General features: G+C 57.7%; 1 protein-coding gene and 1 long non-coding RNA gene across 2 annotated transcripts in view; one reads left to right on the plus strand and one right to left on the minus strand.

The window, feature by feature from the left end:
- LOC133775348 (uncharacterized) overlaps nt 1-3,699 on the minus strand; it is a 257,412-nt gene extending 253,713 nt beyond the window's left edge. The window contains exon 1 of the long non-coding RNA XR_009868232.1: nt 3,641-3,699. This is a non-coding gene — a long non-coding RNA (uncharacterized LOC133775348). The remainder of the gene's footprint in view (nt 1-3,640) is intronic.
- A 242-nt stretch (nt 3,700-3,941) lies between these two features.
- The window catches only part of WDR1 (WD repeat domain 1), a 37,824-nt gene continuing 26,860 nt past the window's right edge, over nt 3,942-14,905 (plus strand). Inside the window, exons 1-3 of the mRNA XM_062213637.1 lie at nt 3,942-4,046; nt 4,336-4,457; nt 14,469-14,559. Of these exons, the coding sequence (XP_062069621.1) occupies nt 4,031-4,046; nt 4,336-4,457; nt 14,469-14,559 (229 nt within the window). The 5' untranslated portion in view covers nt 3,942-4,030. The remainder of the gene's footprint in view (nt 4,047-4,335; nt 4,458-14,468; nt 14,560-14,905) is intronic.

Consider the following 14,905-nt stretch of genomic DNA (forward strand, 5'->3'; position numbering starts at 1 on the left):
AGAGAGGCAGCCCCCCACTCCCTGAAGATGGGAGAGGTTGAAGCAGTGTAGGACACAGGCTTAGGTCTGGCCTCCAAGCCTCCTAGACAATCAGCTAGAGCAGGCTAGCCATTACCAGCAGCTAGAGAGATCAGATTACCAGATTAGGAAGAGATGGTTTAAACAGGAGTACAACTAGCAAGTGGGATACAGTCCCTGAACTGGTACAGCTAATCCAGGACCAGGTCAGTGATACTGTTTACAAGTTCTCTGCAAGACAGCCTCAAATGGGGAGTTCAGGCACAGGTTTCCGCGATTTGCAGATATTTGAAAGTCAGTGTAGTACTGGCTACAGGTGAGGAATCCGCCCGTTTGCCGAAAACCTACTTCCCTGACGGGCTGCTCAGTTACAAACAGTAACTTCAGGTAAGCCCAAACTCGCATGGGGTAGGAATTCACTTGTTTCTCACCTTAGCAGGATTTGTAATCCCTAGTTCAGGACTCGAACCTTCTGTAGAGGTTCGCACGGGCAAGGCATCTTGTCAGTCACAGGCATGGATGAGAGGCACTAGGGCTTCTGGAATGACGGCCCAGTTCTGCAAGGGTCCTCCCTTCTAGGATAGCCCCAGGCCCACCCCCAGATTCCAACAGGTGGGTGCCCTGTAGCTAGTTTTGCCCCAAATTCACCACTCCTACTCCAACGGACCCTTGAACCAACCTAGACCTGCAGAGAATATTGTAGATCAAGGAGTGCAGCCAAAGACCTTACACCTTCGACCCACGGACACCGGCAGCTACTCCTTAGCAGGTCAAGACCACTAGGAAAGCCCACTGGCAGCCATGTGGGGGGAGGGGCTGCTCCCAGAACTTGACGAGGCAGGCCGTCGACAGTCCAGCTGGCTTTGGCAGAACTGATCTGCAGCCCATTTCTCTTCCAGGGGTAAGCTATGTAAGCGGCCCCTGTATCACCTGAGGCCAATTAAGGGTCATCGAATTCGTCATTGAGCTAGTTTACCAGAAGTTAACCTACCAGGTGCATCAGGTGTTCTAATACTAGTTTATGCTCTGGAATTAAATCCAAGCTCAGGTGACGCTTATGTTGCTCACTCCCTCATAGAAGGTAAGTTATTCAGATCTGGTGGGCCCTAGTAGTAGCGTTAACAAACACACTGTTCTCCCATTCGCAGTGGGAGAAATACAAGTTGATCCAGTACTCCTAGTAATGAGTGTGGAACAGGTACTTGTCTGAAAGGTCTAGTCTGAGGAACTGGCCTTAAGTTAGGGCTTCAGAGATGGGCTGGAAGTTGCAGGTGCAGCAGCCCCAAGGCACGTGTAGTGGGGGGGCAGGACCACCCAGGGGATTAAGCTGAGAGCCAGACAGTGATAAGGCTTCAAGGTTGCTCACTCTGGCTGCAGTAGAGTTCTGCAAACACATAGGGAAGCCAGGAGTTGCCCAGGTGAGGTCAAGTAGCTCAAGGCAGGTGCTGTTAGTGACACAGGCATTTAAAGTAACAGGATTTCAGATGGGATTGAATGCAGGTTTGCTGTGGTTTCTGAAGACACACCCTGGGGCAGTCTGCAGCGGATCAAGGGGGAGGTGGGTGCATTTGGTCTGTGGTTTGACCAAGCATATGGCTTTCAAACATCAGCAGATACCAAGAAGCAAGTGATCGTAGCAGAAGTGGGGCCCACGTGGGCAGCTGTGATCCCATCAGGCTTCTAGCCATGTATGCGGCTCCACACTGAGCACCTTACAGGTGTGGTGGGGACTACAGAACCCAAGGAGTAGGCTGGATTCACAGCTGGCACCAGCCAGGGGCTGCAGAGCTGCTGTAGCCGAGACCCAGGCCAACAGGGCACCCCCAGTGAGGCGCTACAGAAATACCCCAGGCACCCTCCATTCCAGACCTGGCGAACTGCCTGACAAGTTCACACTGCCTTTAGACACCTACATCACTTTAAGCAGTTACTCCAGCACTCCCCATCCACATTTTTTAGCTAACTTATAATTTCCTCTTGAGCTAAAAATAAGCCAAGACTCCCAGCCTCCTGCCAGGGATCTGCGAACAGTTTGCCCACATTCGCTTTGTCTTGTTTTCAACAGTGTCGCCTCCAACAAGGCTTCACACAAAGGTCCCCGGCTTGCAGAGAGCACGAGCTGGTGTTTTAGCCTTCCTACCACTATTATATAAAACCAGAGGTGGATGGAGCTGTAGCACTTGCTGTACACCAGTCTTTTAAGGTGGTCGGACTCGCCCTAGTTTCTCGGTGCAGGAAAGTGGTCTGCACACGGGGGCTTGTCTCGTTTTTGCTGCAGGAATCTCAGCCTTTGTGTGAGGACTTAACTTGGGGTCCTTCAGCTCACAAGGTGTTCACATTCACCGTTTCTTGATCAAGGGTTGTAGGCAAGGAGTGGGCTCATTCACTTAAGCACCTACACATGTCAAGGCACCCAAGGGGAAGAGGAAGGGCAAACCAGCGTCTGCAAGAGCAGAAAGACCGCCGTCTAAGGTTAAGAGTGGGCACTTAAGTTAGCTAAGGCACCTGCAACACGTATTAGCACCTGCGTTCAATGCTTGGTTCCTAACTCCACCTTTTTGCTGATGCAGATCCTAGGAGGCAGTGGTCACAGCCCAGGTAATTCCCGCTGCCTGCGTGGGAGACTCAGGCCCTAGCCCCCAGCTTTGGCCTAGCCCCGTCTTTGGGGGACACTTCGGGAATGACTTAGATAGGAGTCGTCTGCCTCTGAAGACTTCAGCTAAGGTGAAGAGTAGGCAACACCGAGAAAGTTTAAGCACTGAAGTATCTCTGAAGGAGGTTAAGAGTCAGCTAGGTACAGCCCCGCGAATCCAAGTCCAGGTGAAGAACCAGCATCCCAGGCTTTGGGGCAGGCGCACACCTGGGCCGCCTGCGAGACAGGCTGGCGGGGCAGAACCCAGGGACAGGCAGAGCGGCTTTTCCTTAGCTTAGGGTACAGGCTTTAGGGGAGCAGGCCCAGCTTACGAGGATCACCGGCTCGTTTTTGGAAGACAGACCAGAGGGGAGAGGGGAGGCAGCCCTAGCCGGGAAGCTGATAGGAAACACCCGTGCTCTCAGGCAAGCAGGACCCAGCTCTGTGGTTAAGGACTGTGGTGAACATGGCGAGTCTCGACACGCTTCGAAGGTGGCGGACTTCCCGGGTCAGACAACAGAGCGCACCCAGGGTGACCCCGAGGCTGGGCTCGGGGACGTCTGACCAGCTCCGGGTGCCTTACACGCCTGCCGCCCCCCGCACCCACAACCCGGGAAAAGCCTGCACCCAGCCTACCAAGGTGCGGCTCAGCGCACCCACACCTCCCGCCCGCTCTCTCCACCAGAACACCCCGGCTGCCTCAGAGCCTACACCCCCTTCGCTCGTCTTGAAAGCTGGGCGAGAACAGCAAGGAACATCCCTAAGGCTACGGCTTCCAGCAAGGGGCGACCCCTCCTCAGCACCCTGCGGCCTAGAACCCGAACCGGGGCTTAGCCGGGCATTCACCCGCCAGCGCCAAGGAGCCTGAGCGGCCCCGGCGGGCTCGGCCACCCCACAGCGGCTCAGAGGTACCGGCCCACGCAGCCCACCCTGCCCGCCAACCTCCCACTCCCGCCCCCAAGGCCATTCTGACGCCAGGGCCGCCCGTACCGCCTTTATCACGGGGCCGCGGAGCGAGTGGGCGACGTCACTTCCGGGGCGGGCCGGGCGGGGCCGGGGGCGGGGCGCGGCGTCCGCGCAGGCGCTCTGGAGCGGCGGCCGCCGAGCCGAGCGCTTGACTATATATGGTCAAAGCTGGGGGCGAGCCGCGCGCGCGGGGCCGCGCTTCCGGGTTCGGGGCGTCCGCGGCGGCCGCGCGCGAGGGCAGCAGCCAGCCGGCCTCGGCGCCCCGGCCTGGGCCCGCCCCCTCCGCGCCCGGCACGCCCAGCGCCGCCTTCCGGCCGCGGTCCCCGGGCTCGGCCTCGGCGAGGTGTGTGCTTGGCGACGCGGGCCGGCGCCGGAGGCTCTGGGCGAGCGCGGCGCGGCGACGAGCGGGCGAGGATGCCGTACGAGATCAGTAAGTGGCGCGGGGCCCCGGGCGGCCGCCGGCTGCCTGGCTCTCGGGCCCGGGCCGGCGGCGCGCCCCGCCCGCCCCCGGGGTGCCCGGCGGCCGCCCCCCGACCCCGGCCGGGGTCGCCCCGGAGTCGGGCCGGCGGAGCCCCCCGCGGGCTTGGCCCGGAGCGCGGACCAGGAAGTCGCGCCGGCCCCGGCGCCCGGAGGAAGTGGCGGCCGCCCCTCCCGGAGGAGGCAACAGGTGACCGGTCCGCGCGGGGGGCGGCCGCTGACGAGCCCGTTTGTCTCCGCAGAGAAGGTGTTCGCCAGCCTCCCGCAGGTGGAGAGGGGCGTCTCCAAAATCCTCGGGGGCGACCCCAAGGGCGACAACTTTCTGTACACCAACGGCAAGTGCGTCATCCTGAGGAACATCGACGTGAGTGCCCCCTCCCCACCCCCACCGGCTCGGCCCCCCACCCGGGCTCCCTCCGGAACGGGGTCTCCCACGTCCTGGGGAGGGTGAGGACGCCACGCCCCTCGGGCCTGGAGCCGCGCTCAGGAGCCCCGGAATTCGGTTTAAGTGCTCAATCGCAGTGGGGAAACTGAGGCGGGGGTTCTGGGTTTGGGGGGAGGGGTCAGGCAGACCCGGCAGCTGCTGCCGCTGGCTGTGGCCTGGGCCTCTGGGGCCGCCGACTTCTCCTCCGTGGAGGGAGGTGATGAGCCCCACTTCCCCCTGGAGACTGAATGAGCTGCCGGCCTGCCCGGGCCCTTGCGGCGCCTGGCACAGGCCGCCGAGCGCTTGGTAAATGCCGCTGCCGCCCGGGGTCTCCCAGTGTGGCCGAGCCCAGGCTGACGCCCAGTGCTGACTCCAGCCTGGTCAGACACTGTGGATCGGAGCCCCAGAGGGAACACAAGAACCAGTTTATCCCGGTGAATCATTCTCCACGGGCACCCGCCCCCAGGCTACAAATGCTTCCAGAGCCAGCTCCTCGGGAAATCCTGCGAGTTTGTGCTTTTCCTCTGTGATGCTCTGAATGACCCAGTCTGTTTTCCCCCACTAAGGGCATCGCACCCTTAAACCTTGCCTCTCCCTTCCTTGGCCTGAGGGATGGGTGCTGGTGGTGCAGCACGGCCATTCCAGGGTTTCTGCTGGGTGTGGGGTTGGTGCAGACGTGGGCAGCCTGTTAGGCCCACAGGGTTGCCAGCTCCCTCAGACATCCTGGGTCTCTGGGAGCTACACGTGATGGAAGGAATGAAGGGCTCTGTGCACCTCACTTTCCTTGCCTGGAGGTGCAGGGCCCCTCCGTGGTCAGAGGCACTGCTGGCCTGCCCATCCCCCTGCTGGAAGACAGCTCCGGTGTTTGCTGCGCCGCCCAGGGTGCTGGGCACCTCGGGTGAGGGGTGGGTGGGAGTGTGCTCTGAAGGTGCTAACAACTTGCTGGCCGGGCAGATTCCTGGAAAGCCAATCCGTCCGGGCTTACAGCTGGGGAGTCATCACCAAGGACTTCACCCGGCGGACAGGGAAGTCTCTGGAGTGAGGTCTTGAGATGTTGAGAAAGTTACAATGCGATGGCCCTAAGGAGGTATTCACCTAGCAGATTAGCGAAGATACGGGCGCATTCCAAGCATTCCGAAGCCACAGCGTTGGGTTTCCTCTCTGACAAGGCCTACCCACGTCATCACAGTCTGCGGCCGCTCCCAGGTAGACGTCCCGCAAGGTACCTGCTGGGAGTCTGGTAAAGCAGGCTTCACGTCAGCAGCATGGGCCCAGCCCAGGAAGGAGGCCGATGGCAGGGGCTGCCTCTGCGGAGAAGCTGTTCGGGGTTTAAGTGAGCGCCCCTCTGCAGGAGGCCACTCGGACTTGGGAAACCCATTCTGCTGCTCCTCCTGAGTTGGTACTCGGAGCCTTCCTGTGAGGTCTGCCGTTACCTTCTGAGGTGCCTCCCCTTCCTGGCCTTCCCACGGGTCAGTTTGCACGGTGCCAGGGCAGCAGGGGATGCTGCTCGTCTGTCCCCCCGCCCTGCGCCAGGTGTGACGCCAGGTACTTCCCCTCTTGTTTGGTGGATGCGCCATTAGTCCTCAGTGGTGGGTACAGTTTTTATGAGAGCCCAGTATTCCTGGAAAACAGGAGACATGATGGTGAACAGTCAGTGTATGGAAAGGAAGGTGGTGTGGTTGGATACAGGCTGGGGGAAGAAGGGAGGATGAGACCAGACGCCTACGGCCTCCTAACGGCAGCATACCCTGAGCTGCTTGGGGTTTCCCCGGTGCCCTTCCCCCTAAAGGGAAACCCCATCACTGCACCGTTCAGATCCGGGACCTTGGGCTTATCTGCTGTGCCTCATTCATTCTGCTGATACATTCAAAGTACCTGACAGATTTTTCAGTCCTCCTCTGCCTCCACCCCCATCTGAGCTACTACTGGCTTCCCCCACCTGGACTGTTGCCCAAAACCGGAAGATAGTCGCACACTCCCCTTTATCTCTGTTGCCCTGGGTGTGATCTGAGCAGCAGCTTGTGTGGTTGTGTTCAGATGCGTCCTTGGCCCTGCAGCCTCCCACTCTGGAGAAAACCTGACCTCCTCGCTGCCTCCAGCAGGCCGGGGCACACGGCTGCCTCTCAGAACCTGCATTTCTGTTGCCTTTGCTGGGGCGTTCTTGGATGCCTGCAAAGCTGCTCCCCAGCCTGTCGGTGTCTGCTTAGGCGTCCCCTTAGCAGAGGGGTTTCCCTTAAGCAGCATTTCCCTCCCTGGCCTTCCCTATCCCTTTACCCTAGCAGTAATTAGGAAGCCAGCTGCAAGCAGACCTACCAATGGGCACAATCTGCCCCCGTACCTGCTGTGTCCAATGCCTGAGGGAGGGCCTGGCACACAGGAAGTGCTTGGTGAGTTACTGGTTGGTTGGAAGACTTTGGAAGCTGACCTGTGTCATGGAGGTGATAGGCAGTCACTGAAGTTGTGCTGCAGGAGAATCAGCAAGGCTTGGTCTTAAGATTGTTGGAGTCCACCCTCAAGACGTAGCTGGAGAGCACCCTTGCTGACACCCACACGGAGCTGCCTCTCTGGTCGATCTTGGTGACTTGGCAGTTGTTCTGCAAACCCAGCATAACGGCACTTCCTGAACCTGTTGGAAGAGTGCTGCATACCTGTTTCAGCTCATCCATCTCCTCACCTCGGAGAGGAAGACTGCACAGGTAAAGGGTGTGATGCTGCCAGCCATCGGGACGCTGACGAGACCTCAGTGAACAGCGTGCACACCATGCGTATGAGGAGTCGCCCGCTGAGGGGGGGTAGTCGGTGACTCCGGGGGCTGAGGTGGCTCCTCTGCGTTGTTGTCCTGTGGGCACAGCAACGCCTGATCCCATCTGGCATCTGTGAACGGAAGTGTCACTCCCAGTGGCTGGGAAGGAACCTGCTTGATTACAAACTCCCAGGATCCTTTCCCTGGAGAGGCCTCCAGTGTGCTGCCAGAAGCAGCTGTGTGAGCCGGTTTTTAAAACGTCCCATTCCGGGATGCCAGCATTGCAGTGTGCAGTGGGGGATTTCATGGGGTTAAGTAGAAATGGGTTGCTTATCACAGTGCAGTGTTGGTAGCCTTTGCTGGTAACAGAGTGGAGGCTACTTTGGCAGCTGGTGAACTCTCACCCTGGAGGTTAGCTGGTGTCATGTGCAGAAGGAGCCCTGTATGTCTGCAGATTTGGGGAAAGGGACAGGGTTTGCAGGCTGACCTAGGTCCTCTGTCCAGTTGCTGGCTCCCACTGTATCCACACAGCCACCATCCTGAAGGACAGGATGGTGGGCTCTGCGCGTGGAGCTTGCTGCCTCAGGAAGGAGTGAAATGAGACTGCCCGGATGGAAATGAACTGACAGCAAATGAGAGATCTGTAGCTTGGAGCCTCAGGTCTTCTGGCTGGCCCCCAGTGGGAGAAAGCAGAGGGGGTGCTGTGTGGCCCTCATCTCGGGAGACTGAGCCAGATCGGAGAGGGATCAGCAGGTGCCATTTGGGAAGATGGAATGGTGCTAGGGCCTTGCAGGACACTGCATTTGGGTCATGGCCACAGCACTGGAGGCAAGTGGTGTGGACAGATTGAAACAGGAGGTGTCTGGGCACCTAGTGCTGCTGGGTGGTTTGGGTGACCCTGCAGTGGCCTGGCTCAATTCCAGGGGCCCCTAGAACCGTGAAAAGATCAGACAAGTCCAATCAAACCTGTAACAGTCCTGCACCTGAAGCTGCTTGAGGGTTAACGTGTCCCTCGGCCGGCACTGCCCTCCCCAGGTTTCAGTGTTTAGGTCATACCTGCACCAAGCCCCCATCTCGCTGAGCCACACCCATAGGCCAGAGGAACAAGATTGACCTCAGTGGTTCTCAGGGAGGGGCCCCTGAGGGAAGTTTGGTGGTATTTGGAGACGTTTCTGTGCTACTGTGGCTTAACAGGTAGAAGCTGGGGATGTTGCTAAGCTACGTGCAAGCCCCAGCACCATCCTACAGTAAAGGGTTATCCAGCCCAAAATGCAAGAGTGCCAAGGTTGAGAATCCTGTTGGTAGTGGCCTGGAGCTTCAAGAGAAGGCTGCGCTGCCCACTGGGGGAGGGGAAGGGGAGAGGTGAGTGCTGCAGGGTGGCCGCCTGGAGACCCCACATTTGAGTTGAGCCTTGGGGGATGAGTAAGTCTCCAGGAAGAGGGTTTAGACATAGAAGCAGCCCATGCAGGAGACCGCTCCGCCCTGTGTGGGCTCGGGGGGGGGGGGGGGCGCTTTGATCCATTTCTTTGCAGGGGGAGGGGCATGGAAGCCGTCTGAGGTAAGAGAGAAGGTGCAGGCATGTGCAGCGAGGTGCAGGCAGCAGGCCGACCGTCCTGCCAGCAGCCAGGTTGGGGAAGGAGATGCTCACCCCAAGACCCTAGGAAGGTGGTTTCTGCCTGCTGCGGGGCCCCGTGGGGATGGCTGTAGTTACTGGAGTTGGCAGGGCCTTTGTGGCTCATCAACACTGCCCTCAGAAAAAGGCCACCATCCTCCGTAGGCACCCCCAGTCAGCTCTTTCCAGGAGCACTGGTTCCCATCGGCTCAGGGCTTTGAGGGTCCCTGGTCTTAGAGCACATTGTGTGCACATCTGTAAGAATGGGGAGCATATTTGGGGATGGTAGTGTGAGATTCAGCCAAGTTAATTGACAAGGCATCCTTACAAGATTGCCAGGCCCATGACCACCTGTTGATTGAATACCATCAGAGGTACTGGTGTGTGAGCCTTGGGACAACTTGGGCCTGAGGTGGAGACCCTGGGTGGGTAGGGGGAGGTGGGGGACAGGAAGGAGATGGCGGTGTCCAGATGACACTCCGTCAGGGCTGTTGCCAAGCCTCAGTCACAGGGTGAGACCTCTTGGGCTCCTGATCCAAGTCCTGTCAATGAGTAGGGGGAGTCATTGGGGTGCGGCAGGCCCCCCAGCTGAGTGACCAGGCCCCACATGATCCTGCCACAGACCGTGGGCCAGTGCAGACTTTGAATCCCTGAGTGGAGGCGTCAGATTAGCATGGGGCCCACACCAGTGAGAACAGATCAGAGGAGTTGTCTCGAGTTCAGGTCCCAGCAGCGTGGCTCAGGATGTGCTGCCCTCCCTCTCTCTGCCTTCACGTCTCCACCTGTAAAGTGGCTGTAAGGTGACCTCCCTTACAGAGTGCCGTGAGGCTTCATTGAACAGCTACCCAGTGCCTCTCAGAATAGTCACAGACTCCCATAAACGGCTCCCAGGAGCCAGCCTTGTCCTGAACTTTGTGGGGACTTGGAGCAGCATCGTGGTGAATCAAACGGCCCCTGCCCTACGTGGGATCCCCTTATGAAGAACGGGGGCGGGGCAGGGTTGACAGGCGGTGCGAGGTGGAAAGCTGTAAGGGCCGGAGGGTGGGGTTGGCTAGGAGAGATCACTCACTGCCTGGAGCTACGGGAAAGGCTCTTAGACGATGGTCCCTGGGGTTGGGGAAGGAGCGGCAGATGAAGAGAGGTGAGGTATGGAGTGGTTTGCGGGAGGGGCAGGGCACAATGGGAAGGAAGTACACTGTTGCACAGAGAGCTTCGGGCTCTGCGTGCTGAGCCTGGCTGCTGTTCTGAGCAGGGATCCACAGGAGAGTGTTCTGGGCAGGGCGTGCTCACTGTCGGTCTGCATCCTGAGTTCATGGGCCTTGGCCTGCCACCTTGCACCCACCGCTGCAGAGTGCGAGCTGGCAGGTCTTGGAAGGAAGGCATAAATGAATGGTGCTGTGGGCATTGGCAGTCTTTAAGAGGCAGTGTGCCTGGGAGCTGGTGTGAATTCTGGTCTAGACGCCCAGAACTGTCTTGCTGCTTTGGAGCTGGGCTTCTTTGCATATCAGGTATGGCCTTGGCCACCAGGGAACAGAGGGCCCCAGCACACTGCATTTGGCTCCCAGGTCTGGCCACTTGAGGTCATGAGCCCAGCTCTGTTACTCTCAAGCACTTGGACACCGGTACCCTTCCTGGATGCTCATGCCCACCTTGCCCAGGTTTCCCTGTGGGCTCCAGGGACGCTTGGCATGTAAAGAGGCGCACAGGAGGCCCCTTTGGTTGTGAGGCCTCCTCCACCTTCTAGCGTGTTTCCTCTGGTCCACTGTGGCCCAGCATAGCCTGCTGTGAATCCTTGTAGAGACCTGACCTCACTCACCACCCGAGGTGAGAGGACAGGATGCGAGAGAACTGTGAGGAGCTTCAGATGTGGAACCCCCTCGCCCAGCCCCATGGGCATGAGCTTAGAGCAGGTCTCCTCACGGGCACCACAGACGTGGTAAAGGCACACAGCAGTGTGCTCAGGTTCCTGTGTTCAGGCTTCCCAGGAGGGGAGAGGCAATGTTGTTGCTGGGCCGGGCGCCCCAGCCGCAGGTGGTGGTGTAGGGATGGTGTCTTCTGAGCATGGCAGGAAAGCCCTGCGCAGAAGAGGCCTCCTGCTTTAGTTGCCACGGCCAAGCAGGCCTTGCGCCCTGTGACCAGGCCGGAGCAGTCCTGCTGCCTCCTGCCGCCGTCTCTTCCACAGAGCCCCTGGGCCCCCGGACTCTGCCGTGTGTTACTGCTGGGCTCCTTGGGCCCTGCCGTCCCTCATGTGTTCGGTGCAGCCCCTGACCTCTGCTGAGGTGGCAGTCGCATTCTGGGCTCACCCAGGGCTCTCCTCGTGTGGCCCTGGTGGGAGCACTGGGGAAGCCAGTGGAGCCAAGCAAGAAAGGGAGTGGCTCTCGCGCCCAGGTGAGGCTAGGCTGGCAGTCAGTGGGCCGAAGCCTGAGTGAGCGACTTAGGTGGATAGGTTGAGGACAGTCTGGCCCAGGGAGCAGCTCCAGCAACCTCAGGGAGAAGGCACATTGGGCCAGGCTCAGTGGGCTGGAGCCCCAGGGTCCTGTTTGTAGTGGGCAGCAGGGTCAGGTCCTGCAGCTCCCGAAGGGAATGAGGACGGACTTCTAGCTGGGGAATGAGAGCATGAGTCTGGATTTATAGGTGGAGAAAAGGTGGATAGGGGTTAAAAAGTGATTGAAGTGCTGGGTTGGAAATGGGGGGGAGGGGGCTCTGATGAAGACGACTGGCAGGTCTCAGGTCGGGACCAGGAGGCCTGCCTGCTGGAGGTCCCATACTGTCTCGGTGTGCCCTGGCTTCCTCCTGTTTTCTGCCGAGAGTTGTCTTCTGACTGCAAAACTTGGTTCAGCCTGGGAGGAGGGGCACCCCAGCTTCCGCACCTGCGGCCAACCTGGACAGGCCCCCCTGTCCCTGGCAGTCCCTGCACTAGTGCCCTTGGAAATGGCTTCCCTTGACAGCTCCAGCCCAGAACACTTCCCCAGATAAGCTCCTCCTCCCCGTCCTAGTCTCCCTGGCCAAAACACCAGGAGGGGAGAACACCCTCGGGGGGTATGCAGTGAGGGTGCATTGAGCCTCAGGTGCAGAGTGACACCGTGGGGCCTGGGGTAGGAGGGATCTGCTCTTTCCCGCTCTAGCAAGGGCCTCCCCCTGGGAGCTGAGTGAGGAGGCGGCTGCTTGACTCAGATGTAAGTCATTATCTGCAATTTGGAGTCTCTCACCCCCACGCCGACCCAGTTGTATGTAGAATACAAACGAGAGAGTGATTCATGCCGCTCAGTGTAGGATTGTGCTGCCCTCTGGGTGTTCTACACATCCTGCTGCAGGCTGTGACCATGTAGGGGAAGGAATCTTCCAGGGCAGGACTTCCTGTCGTGGCCCCTGCCTGGTCACTCCATCCATCAGATACCCTGGCCCAGGACCTTGCTCCCTGGGGAGGAGATCAGGAGAGTTAACCACCTTGTGGAGGGCTCTGTTGGCCATGAAGTGTGCGTGTGAGACCCTCGGTCAGCTGTGAGTGGACCCTGGATGTTTGCATTGGACAGACTGATCTGAGCGGGAGAATTGGATCAGGCGGACATTTAAAATCTAGCCAGCATCTGAGTGCTGTTGAGGTGTAATTCGGATACAGCAAGGCTCATCAGTGGTAAGTGCACACCTTGAATGTTAGCAGCTAGTTCTACATCCACCATGCACCACGCAGCGGCCACGTGGTCCTCCTGCAGCCAGCCTCTGGCAGCTCGTGCTCGGTTTTCTGCTTGCCTTCCCTAGAATTGACCCCCACCCCCACCCAGTCTGTTCAGCCTGCCATCTTTCGACGGTAGTGCTGCGAAGGAGTTTGCAGTTTGTCCCTTTTTGTCGCTGAGTGTTCTTGTGTTGGCAGATCCACCACGCCTTGCTCCTCTGCCTTCTGATGGGCACTGGGGGTGCTCCAGTTTGGGGCTGTTACGAAAAGTTATGAGTCATGGTTCACATGTCTTTTGGGGGGACATAGGCTTTCATGTCGCTTGCCTAGGTACATTTAGGAGTGTGATAAATGTTATGTTTAATCTCGTAAATAGCCTACCATTTTGCATTTCCACCAGCAGTATGAACAGTCCAACATCCTCCCCCTCTCCCTCCTTGCCAACAGCTGGTGACCTTGGTCTTCTAACCTGGTTGATCATGGTGGGAATGTAGTGGGTTCTCACCATAGCTGGGGTTTGCATTTGCCCAAAGCCTAATGGCACTCGTCACCTTTTCTGGGTTTATTTGCTGTTTATGACATGCTCTTTGGTTACTTGGTATCTTTATGCCTTCATTAGTGAATGTTTGTTCCAAAATGGACAAATTTATGAGTCATATACCCCTGGGTACTTAAGAAAGCTCATGGAGAAATGGAATTGAAAGGCAAGTGTATTTTGAGGCCAAAATGTTTTTTGAAATCCATGCAATTTTTTTCATAATGCACATGAATTTTCCCATGAACTTTTTGAAAGTGTCAAGTGTAATGTTTGCTACATCACATATGCTAACTGCTAGACCTGAAGGGAGGACTGTGTAAACCCTTTTCTCCCCAGAACCGTTTTCTGAGCATGTGTCATTTGCTAAGTGCTGTCATAGGATAGCCAAGGAGACAGGTGTCATATTAAGCAGGTCATTAACAAGTTGAAAGAGACTGGTGGGAGCCTTGGGGACCACAGTGTGTGCCCTGACCGCCTTAGAGGTGCAGCAGGTGCTTTAGAAGACAGAAGAGGGCTTCCCTGAAGAGCAGCACTTGGGTTGGGCCTGAGAGATAGCCTGGGTAACCCCAGCCAAGGGAGTGGGGCACCGAGTGCCTTGTGTGGCTGGCCTGGGTCTGGGTGCTGTTCTGCGCTCAGCTCCAAGAGGGAGACACGGCATTTGGCCAGCAGGCTGAGCAGAGCAGCTCCTGGGATGTTGTTGATGGGTGTAAGGGAGGCAGGAACAGGTTGAGGTGGCCATGGGTGAGGTCAGCTATGGGCATCGGGTATGTTGTCGGCCTCGGCTCTGGGCAAACTCTGCCTCTTTCCAAAGAGCAGTTGATTCCTGGGAAGCTGACAGCAGGAATCAGGAGAGTAGGAAGAGCTCAGCTGTGGATCACTTGATAGTGTGGGGGTGGGGAGGCAGGGGAGGGATCATGATCTACTTGTAGGAAATCATGTGTTAGAAACACAGCGCTAGGGCAGTTAAGATACCACTGCAGACACCTGTGTTCCATACAGCGTCTCTGAGTGTGTATCCAGACTGCTTCCAATCCAGTTTCCTGCAAATGTGAAGGTGTGGATGGAGTTTCAGACTCCTGGAAGTTAAACTTTTGTTTCAAGGATATATATTTATTGTGGAAAGTACAGAAAAGCAGACAAGGGGGAAATTTGCCTTGAAATTTATAATTACAAACTAAAGAAAACGTTAAAATTGCCTGAAATTCTTACCACCCAAAGATAGGCAGGCATAGGTGTGGGGCAGCAGGCTTCTGTGTGAAGGTTTTCGGTGTGTGTGCATGTGTATGTGTGCACCCCCTGCCCCACCCACCATCTGTTAACTGGGAGAGCCAAGGGCAGTCTGGCTGCGTCTGCACTCTGCTCACCCTGTGCTCTCCTCCCTGCAGAACCCGGCCATTGCTGACATCTACACTGAGCATGCCCATCAAGTGGTGGTGGCCAAGTATGCACCCAGCGGATTCTACATCGCTTCCGGAGGTACTGTGTGAGCATGGCCCCTGTGCACAGGTCGTGTGTTGCGTGGCCCAGGGACACTGAGGCTGTAGGCCAAGCTGGGCCCCTGTAGGCCAAGCTGGGCTCCTGGCTTGAGAGGAAGCAGGAAGAGGGATTGAGGAGGGTGAGGTGGGGAAGGAAAGGTAGGGAGTGGAGATCAGTTGAAAGGAAACAAATGTAGCTAACAAGGAATGAATAAGACAGCAAAATGTCCCTTTCCAGAGTTGACCTTCATTCTAGAAAATATACTCTGTTTACCGTATTCCAGTAGGTTCCAGCTCAGCGATCAGAAGAGAGAGGTCGGCCAGAGGCCTCTGATGATGGCCGTGTT

This window comes from Lepus europaeus, chromosome 16 (genome assembly GCF_033115175.1).
Source record: "Lepus europaeus isolate LE1 chromosome 16, mLepTim1.pri, whole genome shotgun sequence".
In the NCBI taxonomy this organism is placed as follows: Eukaryota; Metazoa; Chordata; class Mammalia; order Lagomorpha; family Leporidae; genus Lepus; species Lepus europaeus.